General features: G+C 32.3%; 4 protein-coding genes across 4 annotated transcripts; 3 read left to right on the top strand and 1 right to left on the bottom strand.

The window, feature by feature from the left end:
* The first annotated feature begins 5,257 nt into the window (after window positions 1-5,257).
* MONOS_15676 (putative ABC transporter) lies at window positions 5,258-7,348 on the top strand. The gene is made up of 2 exons (XM_067868568.1): window positions 5,258-6,206; window positions 6,385-7,348. The coding sequence occupies exons 1-2, from the start codon at window positions 5,466-5,468 to the stop codon at window positions 6,655-6,657; spliced, it is 1,014 nt and encodes a 337-aa protein (XP_067718685.1). The 5' UTR covers window positions 5,258-5,465; the 3' UTR covers window positions 6,658-7,348.
* A 3,369-nt stretch (window positions 7,349-10,717) lies between these two features.
* Window positions 10,718-15,617, top strand: MONOS_15675 (uncharacterized protein; the record flags this gene model as incomplete). Its single annotated transcript, XM_067868567.1, has 1 exon — window positions 10,718-15,617. The coding sequence occupies one exon, from the start codon at window positions 10,718-10,720 to the stop codon at window positions 14,834-14,836; it is 4,119 nt and encodes a 1,372-aa protein (XP_067718684.1). The 3' UTR covers window positions 14,837-15,617.
* Window positions 15,618-18,021: 2,404 nt separating this feature from the next.
* On the top strand, window positions 18,022-21,464 carry MONOS_11387 (beta-tubulin; the record flags this gene model as incomplete). Its single annotated transcript, XM_067863912.1, has 8 exons — window positions 18,022-18,059; window positions 18,188-19,493; window positions 19,757-19,858; window positions 19,909-20,040; window positions 20,120-20,214; window positions 20,281-20,498; window positions 20,657-20,772; window positions 20,893-21,464. 8 exons carry the CDS (start codon window positions 18,022-18,024, stop codon window positions 20,920-20,922), a joined length of 2,037 nt encoding a protein of 678 aa, XP_067718683.1. The 3' UTR covers window positions 20,923-21,464.
* A 1,286-nt stretch (window positions 21,465-22,750) lies between these two features.
* Window positions 22,751-27,752, bottom strand: MONOS_11386 (putative CMGC/DYRK/YAK protein kinase; the record flags this gene model as incomplete). The annotated part of the gene is made up of 8 exons (XM_067863911.1): window positions 22,751-23,958; window positions 24,211-25,467; window positions 25,761-25,881; window positions 26,127-26,238; window positions 26,495-26,734; window positions 26,900-26,991; window positions 27,096-27,260; window positions 27,375-27,752. The coding sequence occupies 8 exons, from the start codon at window positions 27,750-27,752 to the stop codon at window positions 22,751-22,753; spliced, it is 3,573 nt and encodes a 1,190-aa protein (XP_067718682.1).
* Between the last annotated feature and the right edge of the window lie 10 nt (window positions 27,753-27,762).

Here is a 27,762-nt window from a genome sequence, read left to right as displayed (position 1 = left end):
TAATGTCTCAAATGGATCAAATGCAATCGATTCTTATGAAAGTGATAAATAAAATGCTTCTTATTCGGTTTTGATCGCCTATCCAAATAAATTTTTACCAAAAATTGAAATTGCATTTTAGCTGAAATCAAAACTTGTTGTATCCTTTATCGTTCCTGCTGGAATCTTAATATTAGCCGCTGAATCAACAATCTGCAGAGTGAGGCAGAGACTGATCTCGTTGCATGGATGACTTTCATGTAGACCACTCGTAAACATATCTTTCTCACATGATTGTGTTTCAGAAGAAGAAACAAATTTGAATCTTCCGCTGAGGCTTCAAAGATATTCGCTTTTATCTGCAATAAAAAACTGTATCTGGACTAACTCTGTTTTCTGTTTGTCTTGTGGAATAACAGTTTTGATCAATGCCATTTTGAAAAGAATTGCATCGTTGAATATTATATTCTCCTTTAAGGCATGTATTATTATCGAAAAATCAGAAAAATTACAATGTTCCGTTGTGCAGCCAGTAATAAATTAACCAACTGTATCGCTCCCGAAAACCAAATTGCTGTAACAAAATAGACAAATGGATATAATAACTTGATCTGTGTAATTCCTATGCTTAATGGCACTTCCTGTACAATAAGACGATCGATTTCAACGGCAGTTCTTTAAAAAATGAATTGATAAAGCACCGATTTAGCTTTTGAGTTATTGTAAAAGGGATATCGACTGCTCCACCATCACTGCTAGAAGAACAGCTTTGAAAAAAAAAGTCGCCAATCTGTTGCTTTTCCACTTTCCAGACAAGAGGAAATAATCTGATGATAATATATTCGGTCTGTAATGATTGAGTTTCTCAACTTGATCAGATTGTTGCAATCGAATGATAATAAGAGGCTGGACGAATAAATATTCATTTTTTTTGGATCAATTTCTTATCAGTGAAGGAGATTGACCAATTTTGTAAATGAAACTGAGACGGCGATTTTTGTAAAGAAGCAAAGGAATCCAGTGAAACGCTGAACTTTTATGTCATTACCATAAATGATTATGACAAATGTTCATCCGCAAATATTTTCATTAGAATTTAATAAAGGCATAAGCTCTAAAATGCAATAATAATGATTGTAGTGTCTCTGGCTTCCATTTTTTCTCCAGCAAATATAATTTTCTCAAAAAAAGAATTGTTGTTTGTTTTAGAGGGAAACTGTGATTCATTTTAACTGTCTTGACCAAAATTAACACAATCATTATTATTAAAAATATTGAAGGGATATCTTTTCTTTTCAATGTGTAAATTTCACATGCATCTTATAATTTAAATGTCATTTCCAAAGGCAACGTAATTTTAAACAATAAACGCAATTTCATGATGAAAACATTTTTTTCAAATTGATCATAATATTTTGAGAAATAATGTTTTCGGAAAAAAAATATATTTGGGAAGAAATTTTTTGCTTTTTGATTTTTGTTCCACGTTGAACTTTCAAAGATTTTCCTCGATTTTTGAATATTTTTATGTTAAAGATTGCATGAGAATGTCAGAAAAATAATTATACGATTGCAGTTACAGTTTGAAACAAATTATTGATTTTTTTTATAAAGTGAATATTCTGTCCCATTTATTATTTTCATTTCTCATGATGAAATTGTTGTTTTTTAAAACTTTCTTTTTTGCAAGGAAAAAATGGTGCATATTTTTCTGTTGCAAATTGTTTGAAATTTTGTTTACAGAACATTTGCAATTTTTCAAAATTTTTTATTTTCATCAAAATGTTTAAAATCATCAATAAATGTACAAATATTCGATTTTGCTAACATTGAAATTGTTTTTTCTTTTCATTTGGTCAAAAAGTCTGGTGATAGAATTCTTTGACTGCTCTTGTTGTGTGCAAAAAAAACACTAGTGTGTCACAAATCTGGGACAATGCATAAATTGCAACTTTTATTAAACTTTTCGCTCATTCATCTGTTATAAATTAAAAAAAGAAAGAGTTTGAAGTTATAAGAATTGCTTTTTTATTATTACTGTGTCCGTTGAAACCCTTTTTCTTTCTTTCTTTTTCTTTTTTTTTTTTTTTTTTTTTTTTTTTTTTTTTTTTTTTTTTTTTTTTTTTTAAAGGAAATAAAAACAACAATAATAATTCTTCAATTATTGTTTTCCTCCCAATTTGTGAAATAAATAAAAATTATAAAAGATAGCTTTTGAGTTACAAATCAAAAGAAAAGAATTTTGCTAAACATTCACAAAATAATCAGAAATATTTTTTGATAACCCTCTATAATATTTTTCATAAAGAAAAGAAATTACTCCATAAAAGCTGACAAAGCTGTCTTCGTATCCTTCTTCTTCCAGCTTTTCAAATATCTCCATTTTGATTGCCTTTCTTTTCATTTCATCATTTTCACTTTTCTCCTTTCCTTTCAATCGCCTTGAAATGCTCTTATAGAAATGCAGGCTTTTGTTTGCCATTTCGTCAACAATTGTTGTGCAATGAATCTCCTCCAAAACAGCATCAATTGCTCCACCTTTCAGCAAATCATCAACTTTCACATCTCCATCATCTGAAGCAAGTTGAAGCAAATACATACTTCTGCTGCAAATTTCTCCATTATTATCCTTACCTGCATAAAATACTTGAACAATCCTGTAAATTAGCCTTGAACAGTCTTCAATTCTCAATTGACAGCAGAAAAGGAAATTCTTCAATGTTCGGCTCCATGTTATCAAAAGAATCTCTTCTTTCGTTTCTTTTCTTCTTTTTCCATTTTCCTCTTCTTTTCTCTTCCAATCCACACATTTTGAAAGCTCTTCTAATTCTCTCTCTGCTTCTCTCACAAAATGCAGTTCTTTCGTAATCACTTCTTCCAAGCTTTTGTCATTGGAAAAACTTTTAATCAAACAATCCCAAGCAGATAAATAGGCAACATGAGTCAAATTGCGATGTTCCTGATGATATTTGATGATTTCTTTGACCTCATTCAAATACAATCCTTGATCCATTTCCTTATTTAAAAAAATGAGAGAAAAAATCCAAAAAGAAAGAAAAGAAAGAAAATAAATACACTCATACATTATATAGATAATTGATCAAGGCCAACAATGCTATTTCCACTTCTTTTTTGGTTTCTTCATTATCCTCTTTGTTCGATGCAGCTTTCAGAAGGCAAGGAACACAAATTGATTCCAATTCATTAGAAGTATCATCATCTTTCAGTAAAACAAAGCATTCGCAAAGATCGACCAGAAAATTTTCATTCTTTTTTCCTTTCTTCTTCTCATTTTCATAAATAATTATCTTCTCAAATCTTTTGTTCAGTGAAGAATATTTAAAGTCAAAGATCCAAATTCTTTTCAGCACATTGTAATATCCAGCATGCTTCAACAACAAAATTGCGTTTCTCCACGATAATGTCTTTTCTTCAATCATTTTGTCCATTTTATCAAACAGTTTTGTTCTGAAAATGGATATGAATTCTTGTTCATTCATTTCCTCAATCATTCCGTTCATTTCAAGGATTGTATGCTTTTGTTCAATTTCATTACAGTGTTCCAGCTTGCGAAGAAATTCTTCCAAAATTATCGAAACATGTCAAATAAAGTTCTTTAAAACAATAGATTAAATTCACACACTTGAAAACCTGTCTGCAAGGGAAAGCTCCTGAACATTGTCAATGGATTTGTCTTCATCATGCATTTCCATTCTGCCTATTATTAGCAAAGATCAATTCACAGCTAAATTTCAAATGAAAAACAGAAAAACAAACATTGTTGATAATTGACAAAATTAAAATATAATTGTCAAACTCGATTCTTTTGCTTTATTGGGTAAAATAATCTATGTTAAAAAATAAATCACAAAGAAGCCAACAATATAGGCTATTTTAAGCAAGTAAGAAAGAGTTTAATTTCTTTCTGATCAAGGAAACAATAATTCATTTCATGGATCTCTATTGAATTTCGATGAAATTTTGAACGTATTGAAAAATACTCCACATGTCTGGAATTGTGTATTAAAAAAAAATATCTATTTTAACGTTCTGAGTGGAACAAAGAAGGGGAAATTTGGTGCTTTTTTGAACTTTTCGAAGAAGAGACAAAAAAGCAACAATTTGCACATTAAACTGTGCATTTAAACGTTGTTGCAGATTAAAATTCAAACATATATATTTCACTTATTTCCCTCACATTAAGAGTTTTCTGGAAGCTTTCCTTGTCAGAAATGGTTTTTTCTGTTATTTCAGAGTGTTTGCTTGTTTCCATGAATGTTTCAAATTTGAAGTGTTGAGAAAAGTTTTGAGACATCAGGATAATTTTGTTATTTGTTCGTGACTTGAGTTGGCCATCCGGCCTGAAGGAAGATTGATGGAAGGGAATCAAGCTTTCAACAATTCGCAGGTTTTTTGATGATTGGGCGAATGATAATTGAACGCATAAGAGAATTTATCGAGGCAACAATGAACAACATTGTTTATTGAGCATTGAAAGAGATTCTTTTCCAAAAGGCTTAGAGGATGAGAGAAGATGAAGTAATTCGAGATGGCGAAGAAAGATTAATGCAATATGCGGAACCAAACACATGCGGGATTTTGAATTCATTTCAACACATTTATCGTTTGATGGTGATTTCCACTTGATGTGTATTTTCCCTTCAAGCTGCTTGTTGCATTTTGTTGAAAGTCATCATTTTGTGTTGTTTTGATGATTATTGTTGATTCACCGATATCGGTGTGGATTTCGAGGCAAACCTTGAAGCCACATGGAAGAAGAAGAAACGAATCAAAAAGACAGAACAGATAACGATAGAAATGTTTGATCAAATTATGTGTGCGATTCGTTAGATGTAACATTTGAACAATTTTTATTTAAATAAGAAAGAAAGAAAGAAATAATAAAAAAATTAAAATAAATCTAACTTTTTTGCAATGATAATTTCATGTTTTCACTTTTTCTTTTTTCTTTTTTCCTTTTCTTTTTTCCTTTTCTTTTATAATTTATTGATTTTTTCTTTCTTTATTTCTTCCTTTTTTTTTTGGAATTTATTTATAACTTCACTATAAAACTAATTCTAACTGCAGATTATCACCAATTCCATCCACGAAAACTTGCAGTCGCTTGTGAATGCGCTCACCCTCATCGTGCTTGTTATCTTGTACTTCTGGCAGCATCTGCCTTTGAATGTGTCTTTCTTGTATCCTTCCATCCGAATCATTGAATCACTCAGGACATCGCTGAACAGAATTCCGTCGATGTTGAACAGCATCTGGATGGAGAAAACTGTCATTGACAAAATGGAGATGCTGCTGCAGTCTATTGAGTCTGCTGACAAATGCGAAGGAAAAGAAAGAGAAGAAGGAGAAGAGGTGGTTAGAGATATCAGGCCATTTGGAAATGGAAGGGACGATAAAAAGGGGGAGAAAATGAAGAAAAAGAAGGTGAAGAAGATAAAAAGAAAGAAGACATTGCTGATTTGTCGATGAATTTTGGGAAGGATGACAAAAGTTCGATTACATTCACAAACAAAGAAAATTCCAAAAGTGATGATGATGATGAAAGTGTGGTGTATCAAAGAAAACTCATTGAAAGTGTTGAAAAGAAAGAGAAAGAAAGAGATAAAGAAAAAGGGAGCGAAGAAGAAAAAGAACAGCATAATGATAACGATGATATGGTGATTAGCCTGTCAAATGCATCGTTTGCATGGGGTCGCTGTGAAGTTGCCAACAAAAATGAAAGAATACAAGAAAAAGGCAATAAAATGCAACTCAAAACATCGACAAAAGATGAGAAAGAAGGAAAGGAAAAGAAAGAGAAAGAAGAGAAAGAAGAGAAAAGAGAGAATAGAGAAAAAGAAGAAAAAGATAAATTGCGATCATCACCAACTGTTTTATCAACTTCTTCCTCTTCCTCTTCTTCTTCCTCCTCATCTTCTTCTTCCTCTTCTTCTCGTCATTCCTCCTTCCTCCACTCATTTCTCTCGGTCTTCGTCCGGGTGTATGGCATCGATCACTCATCCCACATTAGTCCTCTTCCTCCTCCTTTGCCATCTCCTCGTCCCGTCCTCCACAACATCTCCCTCTCTCTTCCAAGGCATTCACACGCTCTCCTCTTCAACCCTGCTGGCTGTGGCAAGTCAGCGCTGCTAGCGTACATTCTGGGAGAGACAATCTGTTTGGAAGGGAAAGGTTATTTGAAGGGGAAGGTGGCTTATGTGCCTCAGGTTTGTAAGTAAAGATGAATAAAAATGAAAATAATTGATTTTTTATTTTGAATTATTTTATTTATTTCTAAATCGATGATTTACGTATTATCCGTCTTTTCTTTTTCTTATTTAATTTTTATTTTATTCTCCTTCTAACATACATCACATATCTGTTCCTCCATTATTTCAATCCCAGATTCCCTTTATCTTCAACGAAACCATCAAATCCAGCATCCTCTTCCACGCTCCCTTCGACTTCATCAGCTTCTTTGTTGTCATTCAAGCCTGCTGTTTGGAACAAGACTTGGCCAATCTTCCAGGCGGAGATGAAGCAGAAGTGGGCGAAAGAGGATACAACCTGTCGGGCGGGCAGCGTGTGCGGCTAGCTCTGGCGAGGGCAGTCTATTCATCGGCTGAGGTGTTTCTGTTGGATGACATTTTGGCAAGTGTCGATGCTCATGTGGGATAAGCACTGGTCATCAAATGCATCAGCCAGCTGCTGAAAAGGAAGACGGTGCTGTTGGTGATATGCTACACAAAATATCTGCCTTATTTTGACACAGCCATCGCTATGTTGGAAGAGGACGGGAGGATCAGAAAGATTGGAGGGGTGGAGGAGTTTTGGGGGATTGCGAAAGAGATGGGGGAGTTGATGCACTTTTCGTTGGATGCACAAATACAAATCTCTCAATCACTTCCTGTTCATTTGGCAAATGCTCATCAAGCAATGGCGAAGGAGGAACAATGTTCTGTCATTGTTTGTTTTATAGGCATCCCAAATCCAAAGTTCGATGATTATCCCTTCCATGTTATTTTACTGTTGCAGTTAAATGTAAAGCAAAAGCCATTGAGGCTTTCGTCGGTTTTTTATTATTCTTTTGTCTTCCGTTCGGAAAAATTATTTTTTTAAGTTCAAAAAAAGAATTGAATTTGTGATTGAATTTGTTGGTGTTCTCCATCCGTAGCTGGAACAATATCAACAAATCTAATTGTTGTGTTTGAAGCAGGTTTATTGGAAATAAATATCAACTTTTTTTTTTTGATAATTTTTTAAAATAAATTTCAAAAGTCTAACTTTTTCATTGCTCACAAGAGAGCTTTTCGTTGATATTCTTCTTTCGATTCTGTTTTATGAGCGTTTTTAAATAACAATGACGTTTATTCTTCGGGTTCAAAGAAACTTCCAAAATTAATCGATCAACGAAGGATTTCTGAAGCTCAAATATTCAAAAGCAACGAACAGCGTCTGTGTTCATAAAAGCATCATCATAAAAATTGAGCATGCTTCCGACGCAAAACCTTTCAAAAAAAAAAAAAAAAAAAAAAAAAAAATGAATGGTGTGTTTTTCACGGTCATTTCTCATTAAGGGATTAATTTTTGAAAATTCCATTAATGATTAATACTTCACATCTTTTACAGATCTTTACAACTTTTGTCTAAATATAGAATTCATTTTTATGCACAAATAGCAGTTTAATTATTGCGTTATGTTAATTCAATTCATGTGAATTTATTTGTGTTTTTTTTCCTCATGGATGAAAAACGAATTTTTTATCTATTGGTTTGATCAGAAAATTAAAATTTTTCTATTTTTCCATCTTATTTTAGAGACAAGTTATAAATATTAACTATCTTCTGTTATACCCTGAATTCTACAGCAGATTTATTGAAACTATTAACGCTATTGTTTTTTCCTAACTTGATATTATTTTATGTTTGGATTATTTGCATAATTATTAAATTCGTGATGTTATATTTGAAATTTAAAACAACAATTTTTAATAAAAGAAAGTTTCGTAGATAATTACAACGGAATTTTGATCAATTGATGCATTCATCTCAAAAATTTTTAGGTTTGTTTTAATGATAATTTTCTGTGTTTAATAACAATGTTTTTTAATTTCTAAATTTTTAGAAATACTTTCCGAATTGGAAAAATATTCTATTGATGAACAAAAACAAAAGGTCATTGAAATGAACGCTCTATTTGATAAGATGAACAGAGTTGAACTTAAATCAATTTTTACATCGATATTGTTCAAAAGAATTGACGAATTAACAGAGGAAAAGAATGTGCACTTAGAATATGTAATATTGCTATTGAAATATGCTGGCTGCTGCAAAGTATTGAATGGCTTGATGAGCATTAGCTCTTGCATTTCTTCATTGGTACAAAAAATAGAAAAGATGATTTTTGAGGAATGGAAGAAAAAAGGAGAAAAGAACGAAACGCTTCTAATTGATCTTTTTGAAAGCTATTTTACTGTTGGTAACTATTTTACAAAAAAAGTTATATCAATCGGCGTGCCATTCCTTTTGAAAGTTGCTTTGAGAAAAGATACAAATACAGAAATCCAAAAAGAAGTGGAAATGTCATTATTGGCTTTAAGTTGTATTCAATTATCTGAAGTTTGAAATTTTCATTTTCTTTTATGATATTTAAGTGTTTATTTCTTTCTTTTTTGAATAGAAATTAGATAAAAAAGCATATTTAAGTTATGCTTCAGAAATCATCAAATATCATCAGGAACATCGCAATCTGACACGACTTGCTTACCAATCCGCTTGGAGTTTTTTGTTGAGCAGGTTAGAAAAAGAAAGAAAACTCGAAAACATAATTGTAAACAAGCTTCATTTCGTAAAAGAAGCAATTAGAGAATTTGAAGAGCTACTGGCGTGTGTGCAATGGAAAGAAATGAAAGGCAGAAAAAAAGAAACAAAAGAAATGTGGATAATCAAAAGGTGGATTTCGACACTTTATTTATGTTTTGATAATTGCACCCTAAGCAGTGAAGATAATGTGAAGATGGTTGCATGCGTAGTGAAAGTGGGGAGGGAAGCAAGATGCGCCAGAAGAAAAATCAACGAAAAATGTGTTGATCTATTTAATTTAATCGTTGGGGCTACAAATATACCCTTTGAAGACATTGCTAAAGGCGGAGCAATTGATTTTGTTCTGGAAGAGCATTATCAAACAACAATAGAATATGTGACAATAAAGAGGTGTATGATATTCATGAGCTCTCTTCTATTCAGAATGAGAGCAAGAAAGGAGAAAATGAATGCGGTTGTGTCATTTTTGGCTCCGATTTGGTGTAAACTGACCAGAAAGGAAAGCGAAAGCGCCTTTCAGACAAAAACAGAAGCAGAGAAAAGAATGGCCATAGACAAGCTGGAAGAGGAAGGGTACGACGACATCGTTGTCAGCTTCTATGGGATGTTTAATGGGGACAAGTACTATTTTCATGTTACAAAGAATTTTACGGATTACTATATTCATTGCAAGGCCTCGTAATTACATGTTTCTTGATAGGGAATCTATTCTCCATGCGGTTTTTCAAACTTTTGAAGAAAAAAATTGGTATTTTTCTGAAACAAAAACGACTTTGTCGTAATGGTTGTCATCAACTTCTTCGACTTTGTCATTATCATCATCTCCGTCTTTTTCTTCATATTCTTCTTCATATTCTTCTTCATATTCTTCTTCATATTCTTCATCTTCTAAAAATTTTAAAGTTAGAAAATTTATATCGTATATTTCTCTTCGATTGAAAAAAAACATTAACTCTGTTTGCGTCTCGGCTTTTGCGAAGTTTCATGAAATAGAAAAGACACAATTTCTTTTGTGACTGATAATTCATTTTGGGCCATGCTTCCTTCGAATCTTCATCGCAACACGATTTTTTCCCCAGTCAATTTGTAGTCAATCGGCTGAAACAGCCAACAAAGCAGAATGAAAGATAAGTGTTTTAAAGAGAAAATTAATTGCTTTCTGTAGCTTTTAGACTACGTTTGGAACAGGAGAAGATGTTGAAAGATAAACGGAATTATTTATATATGGAGAGAAAGAGAAGGAGAAAGAGAACCAGATAAGAAAGAAAGGAATTTCTTCGCAATGGGAAAAGAATTTGTTGAGTGTGCTGCGTGTTAGCTTTCAAGTCAGTTTAAAAGAATCAACCTGATTATGATTGTTGATTCATACGTAATCTTTTGAGTCAAATGGACGCATTTCAACATGAAAATAGTTGGAAGATGGAGAAAAGTGATTTTAGAGCAAAATAGATGGATAACATATTTTTAATAAAAAGGGAAAGCGAAGAAGAATACCAGAGCGAAGGAAATGCAAAAGATTTTATTGCTATAAAACTGCTTTGTTAGTCTGTTTTTGAGAAAGCAGGAGTAAATAAATGATGATAACTCCACACAAAAGTAATTTATGAATTCTTCAGTGGCAAAATGAAAGGCACTCTTGCTCCGAAACTTCAGCATCGTCAAAGAGAGAAACTGCTGTTGAAGTGAAAATGAAAAGTTGAAGCTTTGCCATTCGAGATTAAAATTCATTGAAGCGAAAAATGGATTATCGAAATTAGCAAGATCAGCACGATTTCCAAAAATTGAAATGTTCACTATTCAATTCAAAGAAGACTCATTTATTTATTTTTTTTATTTAATTTTTTGGATTGATTATATTTTTTATCAATCTGAAAATTTTTTCTTTTGAAAAAAAACTTATATTATCGATCAATCAATGATTTCTCTTCTATTTACGTTACAAATAATTGTGTGCTTAGTATTTGGGGAGGAAGCTGAAAAAGATGAAGGCTTTGTGCTGAATGAGGTCCGAACAATTTTTGTTTCGCATTTTGGAGATGATTCCAGAAATGATTGCGGAACAAATATCGCGCCGTGCCAAACAATTGAACATGCACTTACGTTGCTTAAGAACATTGATGCAAAGTCGATAAAGATTATGGATGAACTTGAAATAAAAGCTGGCAGCAAATGGAATAAAGAGTTTTTGCTTGAAATTGGAAGTTCATCTCCTCAGGGCATAAGCCGAAGGCTGAAAGTTGATATAAGCTCATCAGTGCAAAAGGGAGTCTCACATTTTATTTGTGAAATGGAGATGCAACTGCGTTGCTTGGATTTTTGTTTGACTCAAACAAATCAGAATCCAACAGAAATATTTGAGAGCACCTTCGAAAACGCCAGAGAAGGGCATACCCTTCATCAACAAGACGCACCTGCAATCATTTTGCTCGATTCAGAAAACGGAAACCTTAAGCTTGCTCATTGCTCCATTTTCACTTTGAAGCATTTGCTTGAGCCTTTTGAATTTTCATTTTTGAGCGCAAAAAGCGGAAAACTTTCGATTACAGATTTGGACATTGACGATGTATATAAGTTCACCACAAAAGTTTCTCCTATTATTATTTCGGAAAAAGTTAACGTTGGGAATTTGGACGAGCTAAAAGTCGAACATTTTATTCTGGAGAAATGCTCTGTTTTTGAGCATCCGAAAAGCCTCACGCTGAAAAACGCTCAGATTTGTTATTGTGAAAGAAAGAACGAAAATGTTGCATGCGTGAATTGTTCGAGCAGTGCAGAAGATGTAGTCAATTGGGAGTACACAAACTGTCTTTTTCAGTATTGCACTTCAGAAGATTCAATGGCCGGAGGTGCCCTTTCGATCGGTATGGAAAATCCAAACAGCATTTTGGAAATAACGGGATGCTCCTTTCAGAACTGCAAAGGTTTATGTGGAGCTGGTCTCTATTTGAGTTTTATTAAAGGAACAGTAACCATTTCGAAAACAAGTTTTCAATCATGCGAGGTGACTGTAGGAGGCGGTGGGATGTACGTGAAAGATGCAAATTTAATGAAAAGTTTTACTCTTATGGAAGTTTTATTTAATGGTTGCTGCGCTGAAAATGGAGGAGGAGCGTGGATTGGTGTTGGTGGAGATGAAATAAAAGCGTGTTGTTGGTTTCAAAATTGCCTTTTTTCGGGAAACAAGTTCTTGGAAAGTGGGGCAGATTTGTATGTCTCAGAAGGCGGAACAAAATCGATTGATAAGACAATTTTTGACGATAAAACGTTCTCGACTTCTGAAGGCAAAAGTGTTTGCGTTCAAAATGCGTCAAGTGGCGATTTTAAGGAAAGATATGATTTGCTATCTAAAGGATCACTGAATTATTTCTTAAACACAGACAAAGGGAAGGATGATCCAAATTGTGGATTGACAAAGAAATCTCCTTGTCTTTCACTGAAAGCAGCTGTCGAGGCAATAAAGACGAAATGGGATGTTACAATATCTTGTGATGGAAGTGAAATGATGCAAATCAATCAGCCTTTATATTTCAGTTCAGAAAATTCAATCAATGTTGCAGGAGATCCATCTCAAGCACATGTAAGTGTTTCTTTATCAAAAGAGTATGCAGCAGAAGGAAATGGAGCAATAAATGTGAAGAATAACGCAAAATTATATCTGAATTCATTGGGCATTAAGATTGATACAACAGTTGAAACAACCAAGACTTCGCCATTTGTTGTTTCCAGCGATTCTGCTGGGGCCTTTGGCATAAACTTGTCTAACGTCTATCCAAGCGATGTGAAGGGAATTTTGAGTTGTGCTTTGTTTGAGATTCATGGCGGATACTTTTTTGCACGAAATACAAATATTTTTGATTTTACGTCTTCCAGAGCATTGTTTTATTTTAATAAAGATAGCATAGACATTTCCGGGTGCATCATGAGCAATCTCAAAACAACAAGTGCGGATGAATCTATTTTTACGCTTATTGGAGACTGGAAAGAGATTTTGCTCATGTCAAACAGCTATACAGAATGCACTTCTCCGAATCACAAGAAGGGAGGCGTTATCTACATTAAGTATTCTCAGGCTAATGCTCATGTGCAAATTAGTGGTGAAAGATTTGAAAGTTGCTCATGCACTGAAGGTGATGGAACTGGAGATGGATCGCTTGGGGGAGCTGTGTTCATTGAAGCGATAGACGAGGTTGTTGATGACTTGAATATTTATTTATCACAATCAACTTTCACAGAATGTGTTTCGGATGTTGGCAAATGGATTTTTATATCGAGCTCAAAAGGAGTTTCACAATTAACAGATCATTGCTTTGAATTTGACTTGAACGAATTGTATGGAAAAGAGAATTTGATGATTGTTGAAGAGAGGCAGAACAAAGAGAAGATAAATGAAGGAAAGAATCAGAAAAATGCAGATCGCGTTGATCTCCTCATGCCAGGAGAGCATCAGCTCGTCTACAAAAGCACAACGCTTTATGTTGGAGGTGAAGAATCCGTTGACTCAAGAGATTGTGGAAGAAAAGAGAAGCCGTGCCAAACAATTGAATGCACAGAAGAACATGTTATTTTTGGAAAGACGAATTCCTTTTTTGTCAGTGGAATGCACACCTTGAAGAGGTCAATCATTCCTGCCGATTACACTGCTTTCGATATTGGTTCTGAGAGCAAAGATATTGCCACTATTATCATTCCTTCAACTCTTGAGCTTTATTGCGACGATGTTGCGGTATTCTATTGCGTTCAGCATACGACGACATTGCGCTCATTATCAATCGAATATCCTTTGCATTTTGATCATCGGCCGGTTGACATTATTTTGATTGAGGACGATTGCCAGCTCATTTCAATAACTTTGAAGCCATCTGAAGAGGAGCTAGAAGCTTATAGCAACCAATTTTCTGTGCCTTTTCTGGACTTTAAGCTGATTGTTGCGCAAAAAGGAACATTGCTCATGTCAAATGTTGTCGTAATAGGCACGATAAGCGAAAAAGCAGCCTCTAGTGCAATTGCTTCTATTGATCCAATGTTGAATTATCGTCAACAGGAATACGAAAAAGATGGAATTGCAGTTAATTCTCGAAATGAGCAGGAAGGCGATGTCTCTGTTTGTGAATGGAGCAGCTGCCTTGTTTCGATTCGAACTCAGGGCGGATGGAGAGAACCTCGTATTGATAACTGCGTATTCAAGAACATTAAAGAAGGAGCGTTACTAATCACAGACTCGGTTTTGGAGATGGAAAACATCACCTTTGAAAACAACCGACCAGACCCTTCGAGTAAAGCATTTCCTCATCTGAGGCACAACATCCACTGTGAAAAAGACGACTATTGTGAAATAGAAATAAAATCTCTAAATGAGAAAAGTGATGGCTCAACAGATATTCCATTTGGCTTTTGGAACAAGGAGTGCGATGTGTATGGAGAAGCAGTGAAAAGCATGGCAGGGCTGTTTTACACGCCTGAGCTGAAAGAAGCAGCAATTGAAAAACCTTCGGAGACTAATCCAGCAAATGACAATCAAATGGATATCCTCAATAAATATGGACTAAATGCGAAAAGTGAAGAAAGCGAAGTGACTGTCAATATGAAAGGAGAATATCTTATTCCATGCGGTTTGCAATGCGAAATAGGAAAAAAAGAAGGAAAAGGCGAATCGCAGTGGGCTGAGGTGCCAATCTCAGAATTTTTGAACGAGTCATTTCTGAAAGTGAAGATTGAAAAGACTTTTTTGTATGCAAAGGATACTGAAACCGTTGAAATTCGCTTGCGTTATCCAAATGGATTGGAAAATGGGGTGGATGTCACATCCAGCCTGATTTTAAAAGTTGGAAAAACGCCAAGTTCTCCAGACAAAAGCAAACTTACGAGACAACAAATTATTATCATCACCGCTTCCGCTTGCGGAGGAGCTGTTTTTATTGCGGCTGTTGTAATTGTGCTGGCTATATGCGTTGTTCGCAGGAAACGTCGAGGATATGTTAGTTTTGGTAAGAGCAAAGAAAAGATAGATATTAATTCTCATCCTTTGGCAAACTAATTTATTTAAATGCGTAACGATATTTCTCCTCTTTGATCTTACCTTTTTCAAATTCTTCTTCTTCTTCTTCTTCTTCTTCTTCCAATCCTTCTTTAAATCCTTCTTCTCTTTCTCTTTCTCTTTCTTCTTCTTCCTCTTCCTCCTTTTCCTCTTCTTCTTCCTCTTCTTCTTCTTCTTCTTCTTCTTCTTCCACACGCAATGCAATTTCATCAACAACTTTATCATCATCGTCTTCTTTTATTTTTATTTTTATTTTTATTTTTATTTTTATTTTTATTTTTATTTTTATTTTTATTCTTCTTCTTTTCTTTCTCCTTTATCTTCTCCTTATCCTGCTTTATATATTCAGTCAATGCACAAATTACCTTCATCATCATCATCTTCTTCTTCTTCTTCTTCTTCTTCAAATTTTCAAATGAATAATTTACTAAGATTTAAATTTTGCATTTTGGGGAGTTATTGAATTATTTGTGAAGAAAAATTGATTTATGTATGTTTTGATGTTTTGTACAGAAAAGATCATTGAATTATGATGTTTTTGACTGTATGAAATATTTAAAGAATCTTTTGCAGCCGGTTATGAATATTTCTGCATATGGATGTATACATACATATATTGATTTAGAGATATTTCACAAAAGATTTATGTATTACGATTTTGTTTTTCTGCTTTTTTTATTTGAGATATTTTGCGTTTAGTGGAGACTTTCAAGGTTCCTTTGTTTGTGAAAAAAAAATTCATTGTTATAGAGCTTTGTGTTTTGGATGAGAAAATATTCTTCGACGTTTGCTGTCCATCTCTAAAAATCAATTAATAGATGCGTTGCATTCGCCTGAAAAGAGAGTATTTCTATTTAAAATTTTCAAATTTTGCTAGATTTTTTATTTAAAATCAAACGAAAAAAAATATGAAAATGAAGATTAAAATTGCTTTTTCAGAAATTTTTTTTCATTTTTAGCATGAAAACAATAAATTTCTTGTTTATCGGTTCTCCTTTTTCAACTGATACTAATATTCTTCGTACCAAACATCTTTCATGAAACAAGAAAATACATTCACAATTATTAATAAAAATTGAAATTCGATATTCACTGACAAAATTTAAAAAATATTTTTTTTTTTTTTTTTTTTTTTTTTTTTTTTTTTTTTTTTTTTTTTTTTTTTTTTGCAAATATGATAAATTTTGAATATGTCTTTATTTTTTTGAAAAGTTCCTTTTGTTTTATTTTCAGAAAAAATAAAATATCTTATTTCGATCAAATTTCTGTTCGCACTTACGAAACTTTTCTTGAATGGAAATAATAACATTGTTAAGATTTCACTTTCATAACAGCGAAATTTGGTGAGTGGGAACAGAAATCTGATCGAAATATGAAATTTTTTCTATATTTGAAAATAAAACAAAAGGAACTTTTCAAAAAAATAAAGACATATTCCAATTTTTTATCCTTCAAAAACATATGGATGTTAATTTTTATTTCCAAATTATATTAATCAAACATTTCAATTTGAATATTCACTTTGTATATTGATGTGTGAACACTGAATAATTGAAACTATTTTTGAAAATTAATATTTTATTATAGTATTCTCAGACATTGTCGTTATCAACAATAAATATGCATTTTTCTTTTGAAAGAGATATTTCTTTTAAAAGATACAAAACCTCAGTACAATTAACACTCCGAAAAAAGTTATGATTTCAAAAAAAATTTTCCCATATTGTTAAGACTTTCTTTTGAAAAAATGAATTGACAATTTTTCCTAAGTGACAATTTCGGATCGTTAAAAATTTCACTTTCTATTCTTATGATTTCACAATTTTGTTATATAATCACTTTCCTTTCATTAATATGGGTGATTCTTTTTGAAAAGTCACACATGTTTAATTTTCATATAAATCTCAAATATTATTTTTTGCTCAAATTTCTGTTTCAGCTCACAAATCTCCTCAAGAATGTTTGAAATAGTATTAAAAAGCAATAGATTCCATTTAAGTGATGTTTGATATTTGCAAACAAAATATTAAGCAAAATATGTAATTTTAGATTTATCAGAAAATTAAACATTTGTGACTTTTCATAAAAAATCTCCCATATTGGTGATTATTGTTGAAATCGTAACATTTTTTGGGTGTGTTGATTTTTCAAATGTTTAATTTTTGTGGAGAGGAATTATTTATATAAAAGGGAAAAAATGGAGAATTGTTTAAAATAACAATGCTCTATATTCAATTCATATTAAAATATTTTTTGAAAGGAGTTGAATCGTTTCAGTATGAATCAATCAATTTTCCAAGAGAATTCAAAAACTGAAACTTTTGACAGAAATAACATGATTTCTAAATGATTACCAGAAAACACCAAAAATTATGCAAAATGAGAATTTTTTCATTCAAAATGGAAAATTAACAAACTTATTAAAAATTTTTTAAGCGAAATAATGATTTTTGCATTCGAAATAATAATTGTTTAAAACCTAACAAATATTTATTCACTCTCTCAATAAATTTTTTGAAAATCATTTTTTCTCTTTTGAATTGGTAGTTATTCTGTGTTGTTTATATTTTCTTATTCGAAAAAAAAATTTTTTTTTATTTTTAATTTTTCGAGACAAATTTTAAATGCATATAATTTTTATTACATTGAAACCACAAGATATTTTCATTAAGAATGCAGTTGCTATTGTTTTGTTTGAAGAATTCACTATTCGAACACAAAATTTATATATTTGAATGCAAATTTATTATTTTGAATGAAATAACTATTAACTCGTTTGTTTGAATTTTCATTTTGATTTTATTTTGGACTGTTTCAGTGATAGATAATTGTGAAATAAGTTTCAGCACATCATAAAATGTATGTTCTATTTAAAATTTTCGTTTTTGATAATCCATTTTTCAAATAAAAATTTGGGACAAAATTTTTTGTTTTAAAAATTTTGTTCCATTCTTCTCCAACAAACATTTTTCTCAGTTTTAGAATTTTTCTGTATTTTTTTGACATAGGAATGCAAGATTTCTCATGATAAGGTTGTGGAAAAAGTTTGGAACAAATCGTTGTTTTTTTCATAAACGAAAAAATTTTGCCCCATTTGTCAAATCGTAATTCAAAAATCTATGTTGGATAAGATCAAAACTTAGCAAAGAAAAATTTTTTATAAAAAAGTCCTCGTTTGTTCTCGCATGAGGGAAGTTATCTCAATACATGTTGGGCAATGTGGGTTAGATTAAAATAATTTTTCCATTATCATTCCTAATCTTGTTGAATTTTTCTAAAAATTTCTTGATAATTTGTACTTTCAACAAATCTCATTTTCTTATATGTTAAATGAATGAAAAAAACCTCAAGAAACAAGATTGGGGCTAAGTTCTGGGAATGCATTTCCAGTGAACACGGAATTGACCCAACAGGAACATATCACGGAGAGTCTGAATTGCAACTCGAGAGAATCAACGTTTACTATAATGAGGCATCTAGTGGAAAATATGTTCCACGTTCCGTTCTTGTTGATTTGGAGCAGGAAACCTTGGATAATGTTCGAGCTGGCCCGTTGGGAGAATTGTTCAGTCCTGACAACTTTGTCTTCGGACAGACAGGAGCAGGAAACAACTGGGCAAAGGGACATTACACAGAAGGAGCTGAATTAATCGACTCTATTTTGGATATCATCCTAAAGGAAGCAGAAGGTTGCGATTGCCTCCAGGGACTTCAAGTTTTCCACTCTCTGGGAGGAGGAACTGGATCTGGCTTAGGAGATCTTATAATTTTCAAAAAGCGCTTAGAACTTCCTGATCGAATCATAACAACATTTCCCATTCTTCCTTCACCGAAAGTGTCTAGCAATGTTGTTGAGCCATATAATTGTATCTTAACTCTTTCCACTCTCATCGAATACTCAGACTTAACAATTTGCTTTGACAACGATGCTCTTTATAACATTTGCTCGAATACTCTTCATATATCCAACCCTACTTATGATGACATGAACCGTCTTATTTGTCATACCATGTCTGACATAACGTGCATGCAACGATTTCCGGGGCAGCTAAATTCTGACGTACGAAAGCTTGCAGTTAACTTGGTTCCATTCCCCAGATTTAACTTCTTGACAAGCAGCATCGCGCCTTTAATGGCGATGAATTCGCAGGAATATTGCGCTTTAACAGTCCCTGAGCTCACGCAGCAGATGTTTGACCCGAAAAACGTGATGAATTCTTCCGATCCACGCCACGGGGTGTATATGACAGCATGTGCGATATTCCGAGGCAAGGTGTCCACAAAAGAAGTGGACGAGCAGATGCTTAATGTCAAAAACAAGAACTCAGAGTATTTCGTTGAATGGGCACCGGATAGCTTCAAAACGACGATATGCAACATTCCAACGAGGGATGCGAAGATCTCATCCACTTTGCTGAGCAACTCCTCATCCATCTACGAATGCTTTCAGCGTGTTTTGAGGCAGTTTGAAGCGCTGTTTAAAAGAAAGGCCTTCCTTCACTGGTACACAGGAGAAGGCATGGAAGAAATAGAATTCACAGAAGCTCAAGAGAACATTAAAGATCTGATAAGTGAATATCAAGTGTATCAAATTGGAGCTTCCAGCAGCGACGAAGAATACGAAGATGAAGAGAATGCTGAAGAGGTTGAAGATAATGTTTTATAATTGTTTGGCAATTTTTGTTTAGAGTATTAATTGTAATTATGTTATTTGTGTTAAAAAATTGAGATTTTTTATTGTATTCATTAAATATGTTTGTAAGATAATTGTTGTGATTCTGCTTAGTTCATTTTATTGAGTTTTATTAATTTTTTCCCGTTTCATGCACATATTAAATTGCAAATATTAGATGAAAAAATTTGCATTCCCATAAGTATATTTTCTGGAATTAACCGATTTAGTATTTATTTTTTCTTTAGCTCTGCAAAATGAGTACGAGAAAAAGAGCGGAATCTACAGATCCAATCCACGATTTAAAAGTTTTTGATACATTTAGCAAACCTGTTTACTTGTCAATTGGGGTGTGACAAATTACTTAATTTTTATGTTGTTATTTACAGTATAATAAAAGGATCCATACATTGCTGATAAAAACACTGTCACAGCTAGCGATAGGTACAAGGGAAGACAGTTTGGAATTATTCCCCCGAAAAAGGGAACCCACAACGATGCTACTTTTGGAAAATTTGAATCTCTTGCTACAGTATGACGAGTCAATGAAGCCTTCGAGAATTATAACAATTCTTCATTATATTCTTGTATTTTTTAAATTATATATTGAGACTGGCCCTGCTACAAGAGAAGTTTCGCCAAAGAGATCACCATCTCCAAAACGCCATATAAAGCCATTTGTACCAAGTAGCCCAACAAAAAAATTGTATAAAAATTCTTTTTGCTTGTGGGTCATGTATTGATTGCTTGCTTTTTTTAAAAATATGCGCAGAACCGGTCCTGGGGATACGCATGGATGCTTTAATTCGTTTGAATACACAAGCCAGCCATATGAACCAAATGACTCAACCAAAGATGCGAAAGGCAGAGGAGGACGCAGAAGTGCTTCTCCTTCTTCGAATAAAAAGAATTTGCCTCCGTTCAGACCGTCAAACCCTCCCAAAAAGGGTCTGAATTCCACCTTTTCGCCATTTCCTGAGTACATGGTCGGTATGAACAGATTTTCGACTCATGCTTTCCATTTTTGTACTTAATCTTCATAATTTTATTTTTTTAATTATATATTTCAAATGGAATAATTCTCATTAAATATAATGAAAAATCGATAAATGTGACATTATATATTCCTTCAATACTTGTTTGTTTAGGTTCTTCGCCTTTGGATCTAGCCTCTTCTACGACACCAGGCATGATGAGAACAAGAGAGAAAGAGAAAGTCTTCAAACCAGCTGGAAAGCTGTCTGGATCAACTCCAACACCATCTGTATGCTATTCATTTTGATTAAGATTAAAAATAAATAAAATATTTATTGTTTTTTTATTGAACATTAACATCTTTTTTTTATTATTATTTTATTTTATTTGTTCTTTTGAATGATTTAAGATTGCTGCGCTTGCTGCCACGCGTAGGTGATGGAACACACATCACAATTAAGCCTTCTTTTTCTTTTTCTTCTTCTTCAAATAAACTCTCAAAATTTTTACTTCTTCATTTTTTAAAGCTCCTTTTCATTCAATCAATTGCTCCTTCCATTTTCATCAATGCTCTTTCTATTCAAAAACAAACATTTTCTTTTCCAATCTACATTTGCCATTCAATTTCGATCATGCTTCATTTTCATTCTTTTCCTTTTCTTCTTCTTTTTTTTTTAGCTTTTTTGTATTTCACCAAAATTTTCTTCATTTCTTCATTCTTTTCCTTGTGACTTCATATTAAATGTTTCATTTAATCTTCATTTTCATTTAATTTATTTACAATTTTGCCTATTTCATAACCTTCTCTTTCTTGTGATATAAATTATCTTCATTCATTGCAAATGTAAATAATATCTTCTCCTTCTCATTCTCTTTCTCTTTCTCCTTCTATTGCTTTTCTTGAAGGAAATTCATTCACACATTCATTTTCCTTACCATTTCAAAAGCTATCTGCTATTTAAAAAAAAATTACTCATTTAGCAAATAACTTTTCATTTGTTTTGTTTTTTTGTGTGGTTTGCTTCAATACTTGGTATAAATATCAAAGCAAAAAAATGAATAAACAAAAAAATATAAATAACTTGAAATGAAATATTAATTTTATTTATTTATTTATTTATTTGAATAAAAGTGCATTATCTGAATTAACGAAATGAAATTGAACGAAAAGGCCACAAATACCAAATACAATTCTTCAAAAATCAAATGAAGATAAAATCGCATTTGGAATTTCCTGTGATATGGAAAACAATGCAACGCTTGGATAACCTGTTTCAATGAAACATTCATACGAAAAAGGTATTTAAAAAAGAAAGAGATCGAGAAAGAGTTAAAAAGAAAAAAAGGAATAAAAAAACAAAATCAAAAAATTTTCATTTTTTTTTCCTTTTAACCAAATTCTTAAAATAATATTCAAAAAATTATAAAAATTAAAAATAAAAATAAAAAACGAACAACAAATTACCGAATAAATTACTCAAAAAATCAAAGCTTTACAAATGCAATCAAAAGTAATAAGAATAAGAAAGAAAAATAGAAAGAGAAAAAGATGCAAAGAAAGCAACAAGAGCACATATATATAAGAACTGACTAAAAAAGCTAATGAGCAACACTTGTAATTAATCAAGAGTCAAATGCCAATAATCAAAAAAATAAAAAATAAAAAATAAAAAATAAAAAATTAAAAGAAAAAAAATAAAATAAAAGAAAAATATATAATACAAAACTTTATGATTATCAAATAGAAAAATAGGAAAACACCAGAAAAGAGAAATTATATATATATTTACTTATTAACTCACTTCTTTGTTCATTCATTCAACCAACTAATAAAATTCTTCATTCATTCATTCACTTATTCATTCAATAAATTCATTCACAAAAGTGGATTGATTGAGTGAAAGTGTTCCATTCATCAGGCTTCATTTCTTATCAAACAATAAAAAAAGAAAAGAAAAATTAAATAAGTTAATAAAAATCACAATCACGATAGAATTAGCAATAATAATAATAATAATAATAATAATAATAATTTAAATAAAAACTATATAAAAAATTAACATTAAATCAAAGAAGAATAATAAAAAAAAAAAAAAAAAAAAAAAAAAAAAGAAAATCAAAAACTCAAAATCAAATCAAATAAAAAGAAGATACGCAAAACGGTTGCTTAGCAGCATCACACGCAATGAAATAGAAAAGAAAAGAAAAGAAGAGAAGAGAAGAGAAGAGAAGAAAAAAAATACAAAGCACCTTATGTGAATGGGATGTTATAGATGAGCATAACTCAACAATGAAGAAGAATTTGAAGGATTTGAAGAAGAAGAAGAAGAAGTTGAAGAAAGTGATAATGATGAAGATGTTTTGTTTATTGTTTTCAATGATTCCATTTGAGAGCAATTGGGAACAGAAGAAGGAGAAGAGGAGGAAGAGGATGATGATGACAAAGAAGAAGAAGAAGAAGAAGATAAAGATGCTGAAGAAGAAGATGGAAGTAATGAAGCATTATTTCTAAATGAATGAGAAGAAGGATAAGAAGAGGAATGAATGGATTGATAAGAAGAAGAAGAAGAAGACGATAAAGAAGAAGAAGAGGAGGAGGAGGAAGAGGAGGAAGAGGAGGAAGAAGAAGGATAAGCAAATTGATAAGAAGAAGGATATCCAGAAGCAGAAAGAGAAGAATTAACAGGCAAACAGAAGAAAGAAAGAGAGTTTTGTTGAGGCGGCTGAGAAAGAGAAGAATTAGAAAGCACACTCAAACAAGAAAGATTGGATTCTATTGGTGTTTGAGAGGAGGTGGAGATGGAGTTGATGGAAGGATAAGAGAGAAGAGAAGAAGAAGAGGAGGAAGAGGAAGAGGAAGAAGAACTTGAAATTGAAGAGGAAGAGGAAGAGGAGGAAGAAGAAGAAAGAGGGATTTGATCATCAGTTGAAGGTGTATATGAATGAGAAAGAGAGGAAGAAGAAAAAGGAACTGAAGAGGAATAAGAAGAAGAATAAGTGGAAGAAGAAGAAGAAGAAGAAGAAGAAGAAGAAGAAGATGATGATGAAGGAGAAGAGGAAGAAGGAGAAGAGGAAGAAGGAGATAAAGATGAAGGACTAACAATATTTGTCACAGCACCAGATGTGTTGATTGCATTAACACTTGCCATTGCATTTGTATCTATTTCATTCTCTCCATCTGTTTCTGCACTTTCCATTGGGTTTATCCTATCAACATTGTCTTTTGTGCTATTGATGCTATTTCTGCTCTGATGAATGCAATTTCTTTGAATATACTCCATTCTATCTACTTTATCATTTTTGTCTATTTTATCTGATTTATCTATTCCATCCATTTGTGATGATTTCATTGACTGATATGGCTGTATTGATTGGATAGATTGAATGGATTGAATGGATTGGAATGGCTGCAGTTTCTGTACAGCCACCAATGGCTGCATTGTCTGCATAGCTTGCATTGCTTGGACTGACTGATCTATTTTATTCATTTTATTCATTTGATTTAATTGATTCATTTGATTCATTTGATTCAATTGATAAATAGGTTTAGTTTGATTTGTTGGATAATTTTGATAACTTTGATAACTTTGATTTATTTTATTTACACCATTAGCTTTATTTACTTGATTAACCTGATTTAACTGATACATTTGATTCAATTGATCTGATTGATAACTTTGTGTCATTTGCCCTTTCATCTGCATTTGAGGTGCTTCTCTAACTAAACAGGTGTCTGTAACTGGAATTAGAGGGGAACGAGAAATGGAAGAAGAAGAAGAATTAGAAGAAGAAGGCAATTTGTGCTTTGACTGAATATATAAAGCAGGATAAGGAGAAGATAAAGGAGAAAGAGAAGTAGTAGTAGTAGTAGTAGTAGAAGAAGAAGAAGAAGGATTAGCAGAATTAGAAGGTGAAGAAGGCAAAGTTGTCTGATAAGATGAAGATTGTCTGTGAGTGATGCTGATGTTGATGCTGCTGTTTGGTTGTTTTGTTTGATTGAATGAATTTATTGTTTGTTTGGGAAGACGAGAAAGAGAAGAAGAACTGGAAATAGAAGCAGAAGCTGAAGCAAAAGAAGAAGCAGAAGAATTTAAAGAAGAAGAAGAAGAATTTAAAGAAGAAGCAGAAGATGATGATGATGATAAAGTTGTTGATGAAATTGTATTGCGTGTGGAAGGAGTAAATGAAGAAGAAGAAGAAGAAGAAGAAGAAGAAGAAGAAGAAGAATTTATAGAAGTAGGATTAGAAGAAGAAAGATTAGAAGTAGTAGAAGAAGAAGGATTAGAAGGATTAGAAGCATTGCAAAGAGATTGAGAGTTGCTTAATAAAATGGCATTTGAAGAAGATAAATTCGAATTTAAATTCGAATTTGAATTCGAAATTGAATTAGAAATTGAATTAGAATTAGAATGAGCAGAATTGAAAAGAGTGAATGAAGAATTTTGGGTGTTTGTGGATGTGTTAGTGATTGCGTGAGTGATTGTGGTTGGTTGAGAAGTGGAGATGCTATCTGAAATAGAAGAAGAAGAAGAGGAAGGAGAAAGAGAAGAAGAAGAAGAAGAAGAGGAGGAGGAAGGATTAGAAGAAGAAGGAATGGATGTTTTGTGTTGAAGTGCTTGTGTGGTTGATTGAGAAACTGGCATAAAAGAAGAAGAAGAGGAAGGAGAGGAGGAAGAAGAAGTTGATGGAGAACTATTTTTAGAAGAAGAAGAAGGAGAAGAAGAAGAATTAGAAGGAGAATTCGAAGAAATAGAAGTTGTAGAAGAAACAGAATTAGAAGAAGAATGAGAAGAAAGAGAATGAGGAATCGAAGAAGAAGAAGAAGAAGAAAGAGGAGGTGGAGGAGGAAGCAGAGGAGGTTTCCAAGTTCCACTCCATTCAGCACCTGTGACAAATGGATGTTGAATGGCCTGCTGAGGAGTGAGTCTTTGAGAAGAGAAGTAAGAGAGACAGCCACGCACAAAGTGGAGGAAGCATTTGAAATCTGAGAAAGAGATGGAGGAAGAGAAGAGGAAGAGGAAGAGGAAATGGGAATGGAAGAAAGATGAGAAAAGAAAAGGGATATTGTTATAAATACAGTGAGACAAAGAGGGAAGAAATTAATTTGAAAGGATTGTCAAAAAAAATATTATTATTATTATTATTATAATTTGTACATAAAATATAAAAGAAATTAAATAATAATAATAATAATAATAATTCAATCAAAAAATATAAAATATAATATTTATTTTTTTATTTTTATTTTTATTTTCATTTTATTTCTCAACCACAAACCTTGTTCTCCCATGTGTGATTTGCCGTCGTGTGAGTATTTCATCTGGTGTCTGGTGATTGTCTCCTCAAGCGATGGATAGATATACCCATACTCACACAGCGGCTTCACTATGCCTGTCAGCTATATTATTATTATTATTAAAATTAAATTAAATTAAATTAAATTAAATTAAATTAAATTAAATTAAATTAAATTAAATTAAATTAAATTAAATAAATAAATATTAGAAGATTAATTGATTATCAATTAAATTACAAATGTGATAACAGTAAATATTTCAAAAGGATTAAAAAAAGAACAAATAATAATAAAAATAATAAAATAAAATAATTAATTCTTCAATACATATATATCAATAATCATACTCTTTGATATTCTTCACGTGTATTGAAGCGCAACCCGTGTGGCTGAGTTGGATCAGTCGAATAGAACTTTCTGCTGAATTTGCCCATTCGAATCATTTGCGTGGGAACAGGGCTGTTTGAATTGTGTTAATCAATAAAGGAAAGAAAAAGAATGAAAGAAAAAAAGAAATTATTTCAAATTTAAAAATAAATAAAATTGAAATCATCAATATTCAAAATAAAGAAACAATTAACAAAATAAATAAAATGATATGATACCCAAATAATTCGCAATACAACTCACTCGAACACAAATAAAAAATAATAAAATAACCATTCCATTCATCCCCTTCCCCCCTCTCCCCCTCTCCCTCCACTCAAAAGCACACCCAAGCATCTGCTGTATCCTCCTGAGCTGGTCGTGTTCGTCAGCACCAGGAAACACAGGGTGCCCTATGCACAGCTCCATCGCTATGCAACCCACACTCCACATGTCGATCTTCGCATCATACGGTAGGCCCAGCAGAATCTCAGGGGCTCGGTAGTATCTGCTCTGGATGTACGTGAAGAGAAGATGGTTGGAAAATGACGCGCTGCCAAAGTCGATCACACAGATGCGAGGAAGACAGCTGGAGGGAAGATGATTAATTAATTAATTTGTGATATTGCAGTCGAGATTTTGTTCATCAAGTGAATCAGTTAATCAGAAAAAAAATGTTTTTTTTCAAATAAACAAAAATACATAGAAATATTGTTAAGTTTCATAAAAATGAAAAATACAATAAAAAACATACTGATCGAGTAATATATTTTCTGGTTTTAAATCCGAGTGAATCACTCTTGAACTGCTTAATAAGCAAAGACAATCAAGAATTTGTCTCATTATCTGAAATTATAAGTTTTAGAAAACACGTCAAATAAAACATCAAACATGAATTTGAAAAAAAAATAAAATAAACTTCCATAATAATAATAATAATGAATGCAAACTTTTGAAATTAAACTTAACGAAAATCCTCTGAATCGATTTTGCTTTAAAATATTGTACAAATCAACTCCAAGAAGCTCTGTAACAAATACAAAATGCCCATGATAAATAAAGTGTTCGACAAGTCGAAGCATATGATGTTTGTTGTCAGGATCATCGGTTTTAATCTTCGTTAAAAAGATATTTATTGTTGGTAAAAGAAAATAATCAGAAAACAACAATAATCAAATCATAGAACGATAGTTTTAAGAGTTGAAGAAAAAAGAATTCAGAATGCACACTCGCTCAAGTATTCTTTTTTCAACTGCTGCTTGCTTGGTGTATGCAGGTAAATTTTTTATTATTTTCAACGCGAATGTTTGTCGAGTTGAAACATTCAAACAACGAACCACTTGTCCAAAGCTGCCTTGGCCCAACAAAGATTCCACAAGATATTGATTGCCCCGCAAATTTCCAACATTTTCTGTTGACGAAATAATATCCCCAACTCTTAAGATGCAATCGCTATTAACATTATCGAATCCATTGTTCAGAACAGGTTCTGAAGGTGTAGTTAGAACTTTTCCCGCATCTTTAATAGATATGCTGTACTTGAAATCAGGTGAATAGCGTTGATAAATTTGAACAAGGTCTATTGTCAGAGAATTAAGTAAACTCATTCTCTGTAAT

Source organism: Monocercomonoides exilis, assembly GCF_001643675.1.
Source record: "Monocercomonoides exilis strain PA203 chromosome Unknown scaffold76-106655, whole genome shotgun sequence".
Classification (NCBI taxonomy): domain Eukaryota; phylum Preaxostyla; order Oxymonadida; family Polymastigidae; genus Monocercomonoides; species Monocercomonoides exilis.
This window is presented reverse-complemented; position numbering and strand designations above follow the sequence as displayed.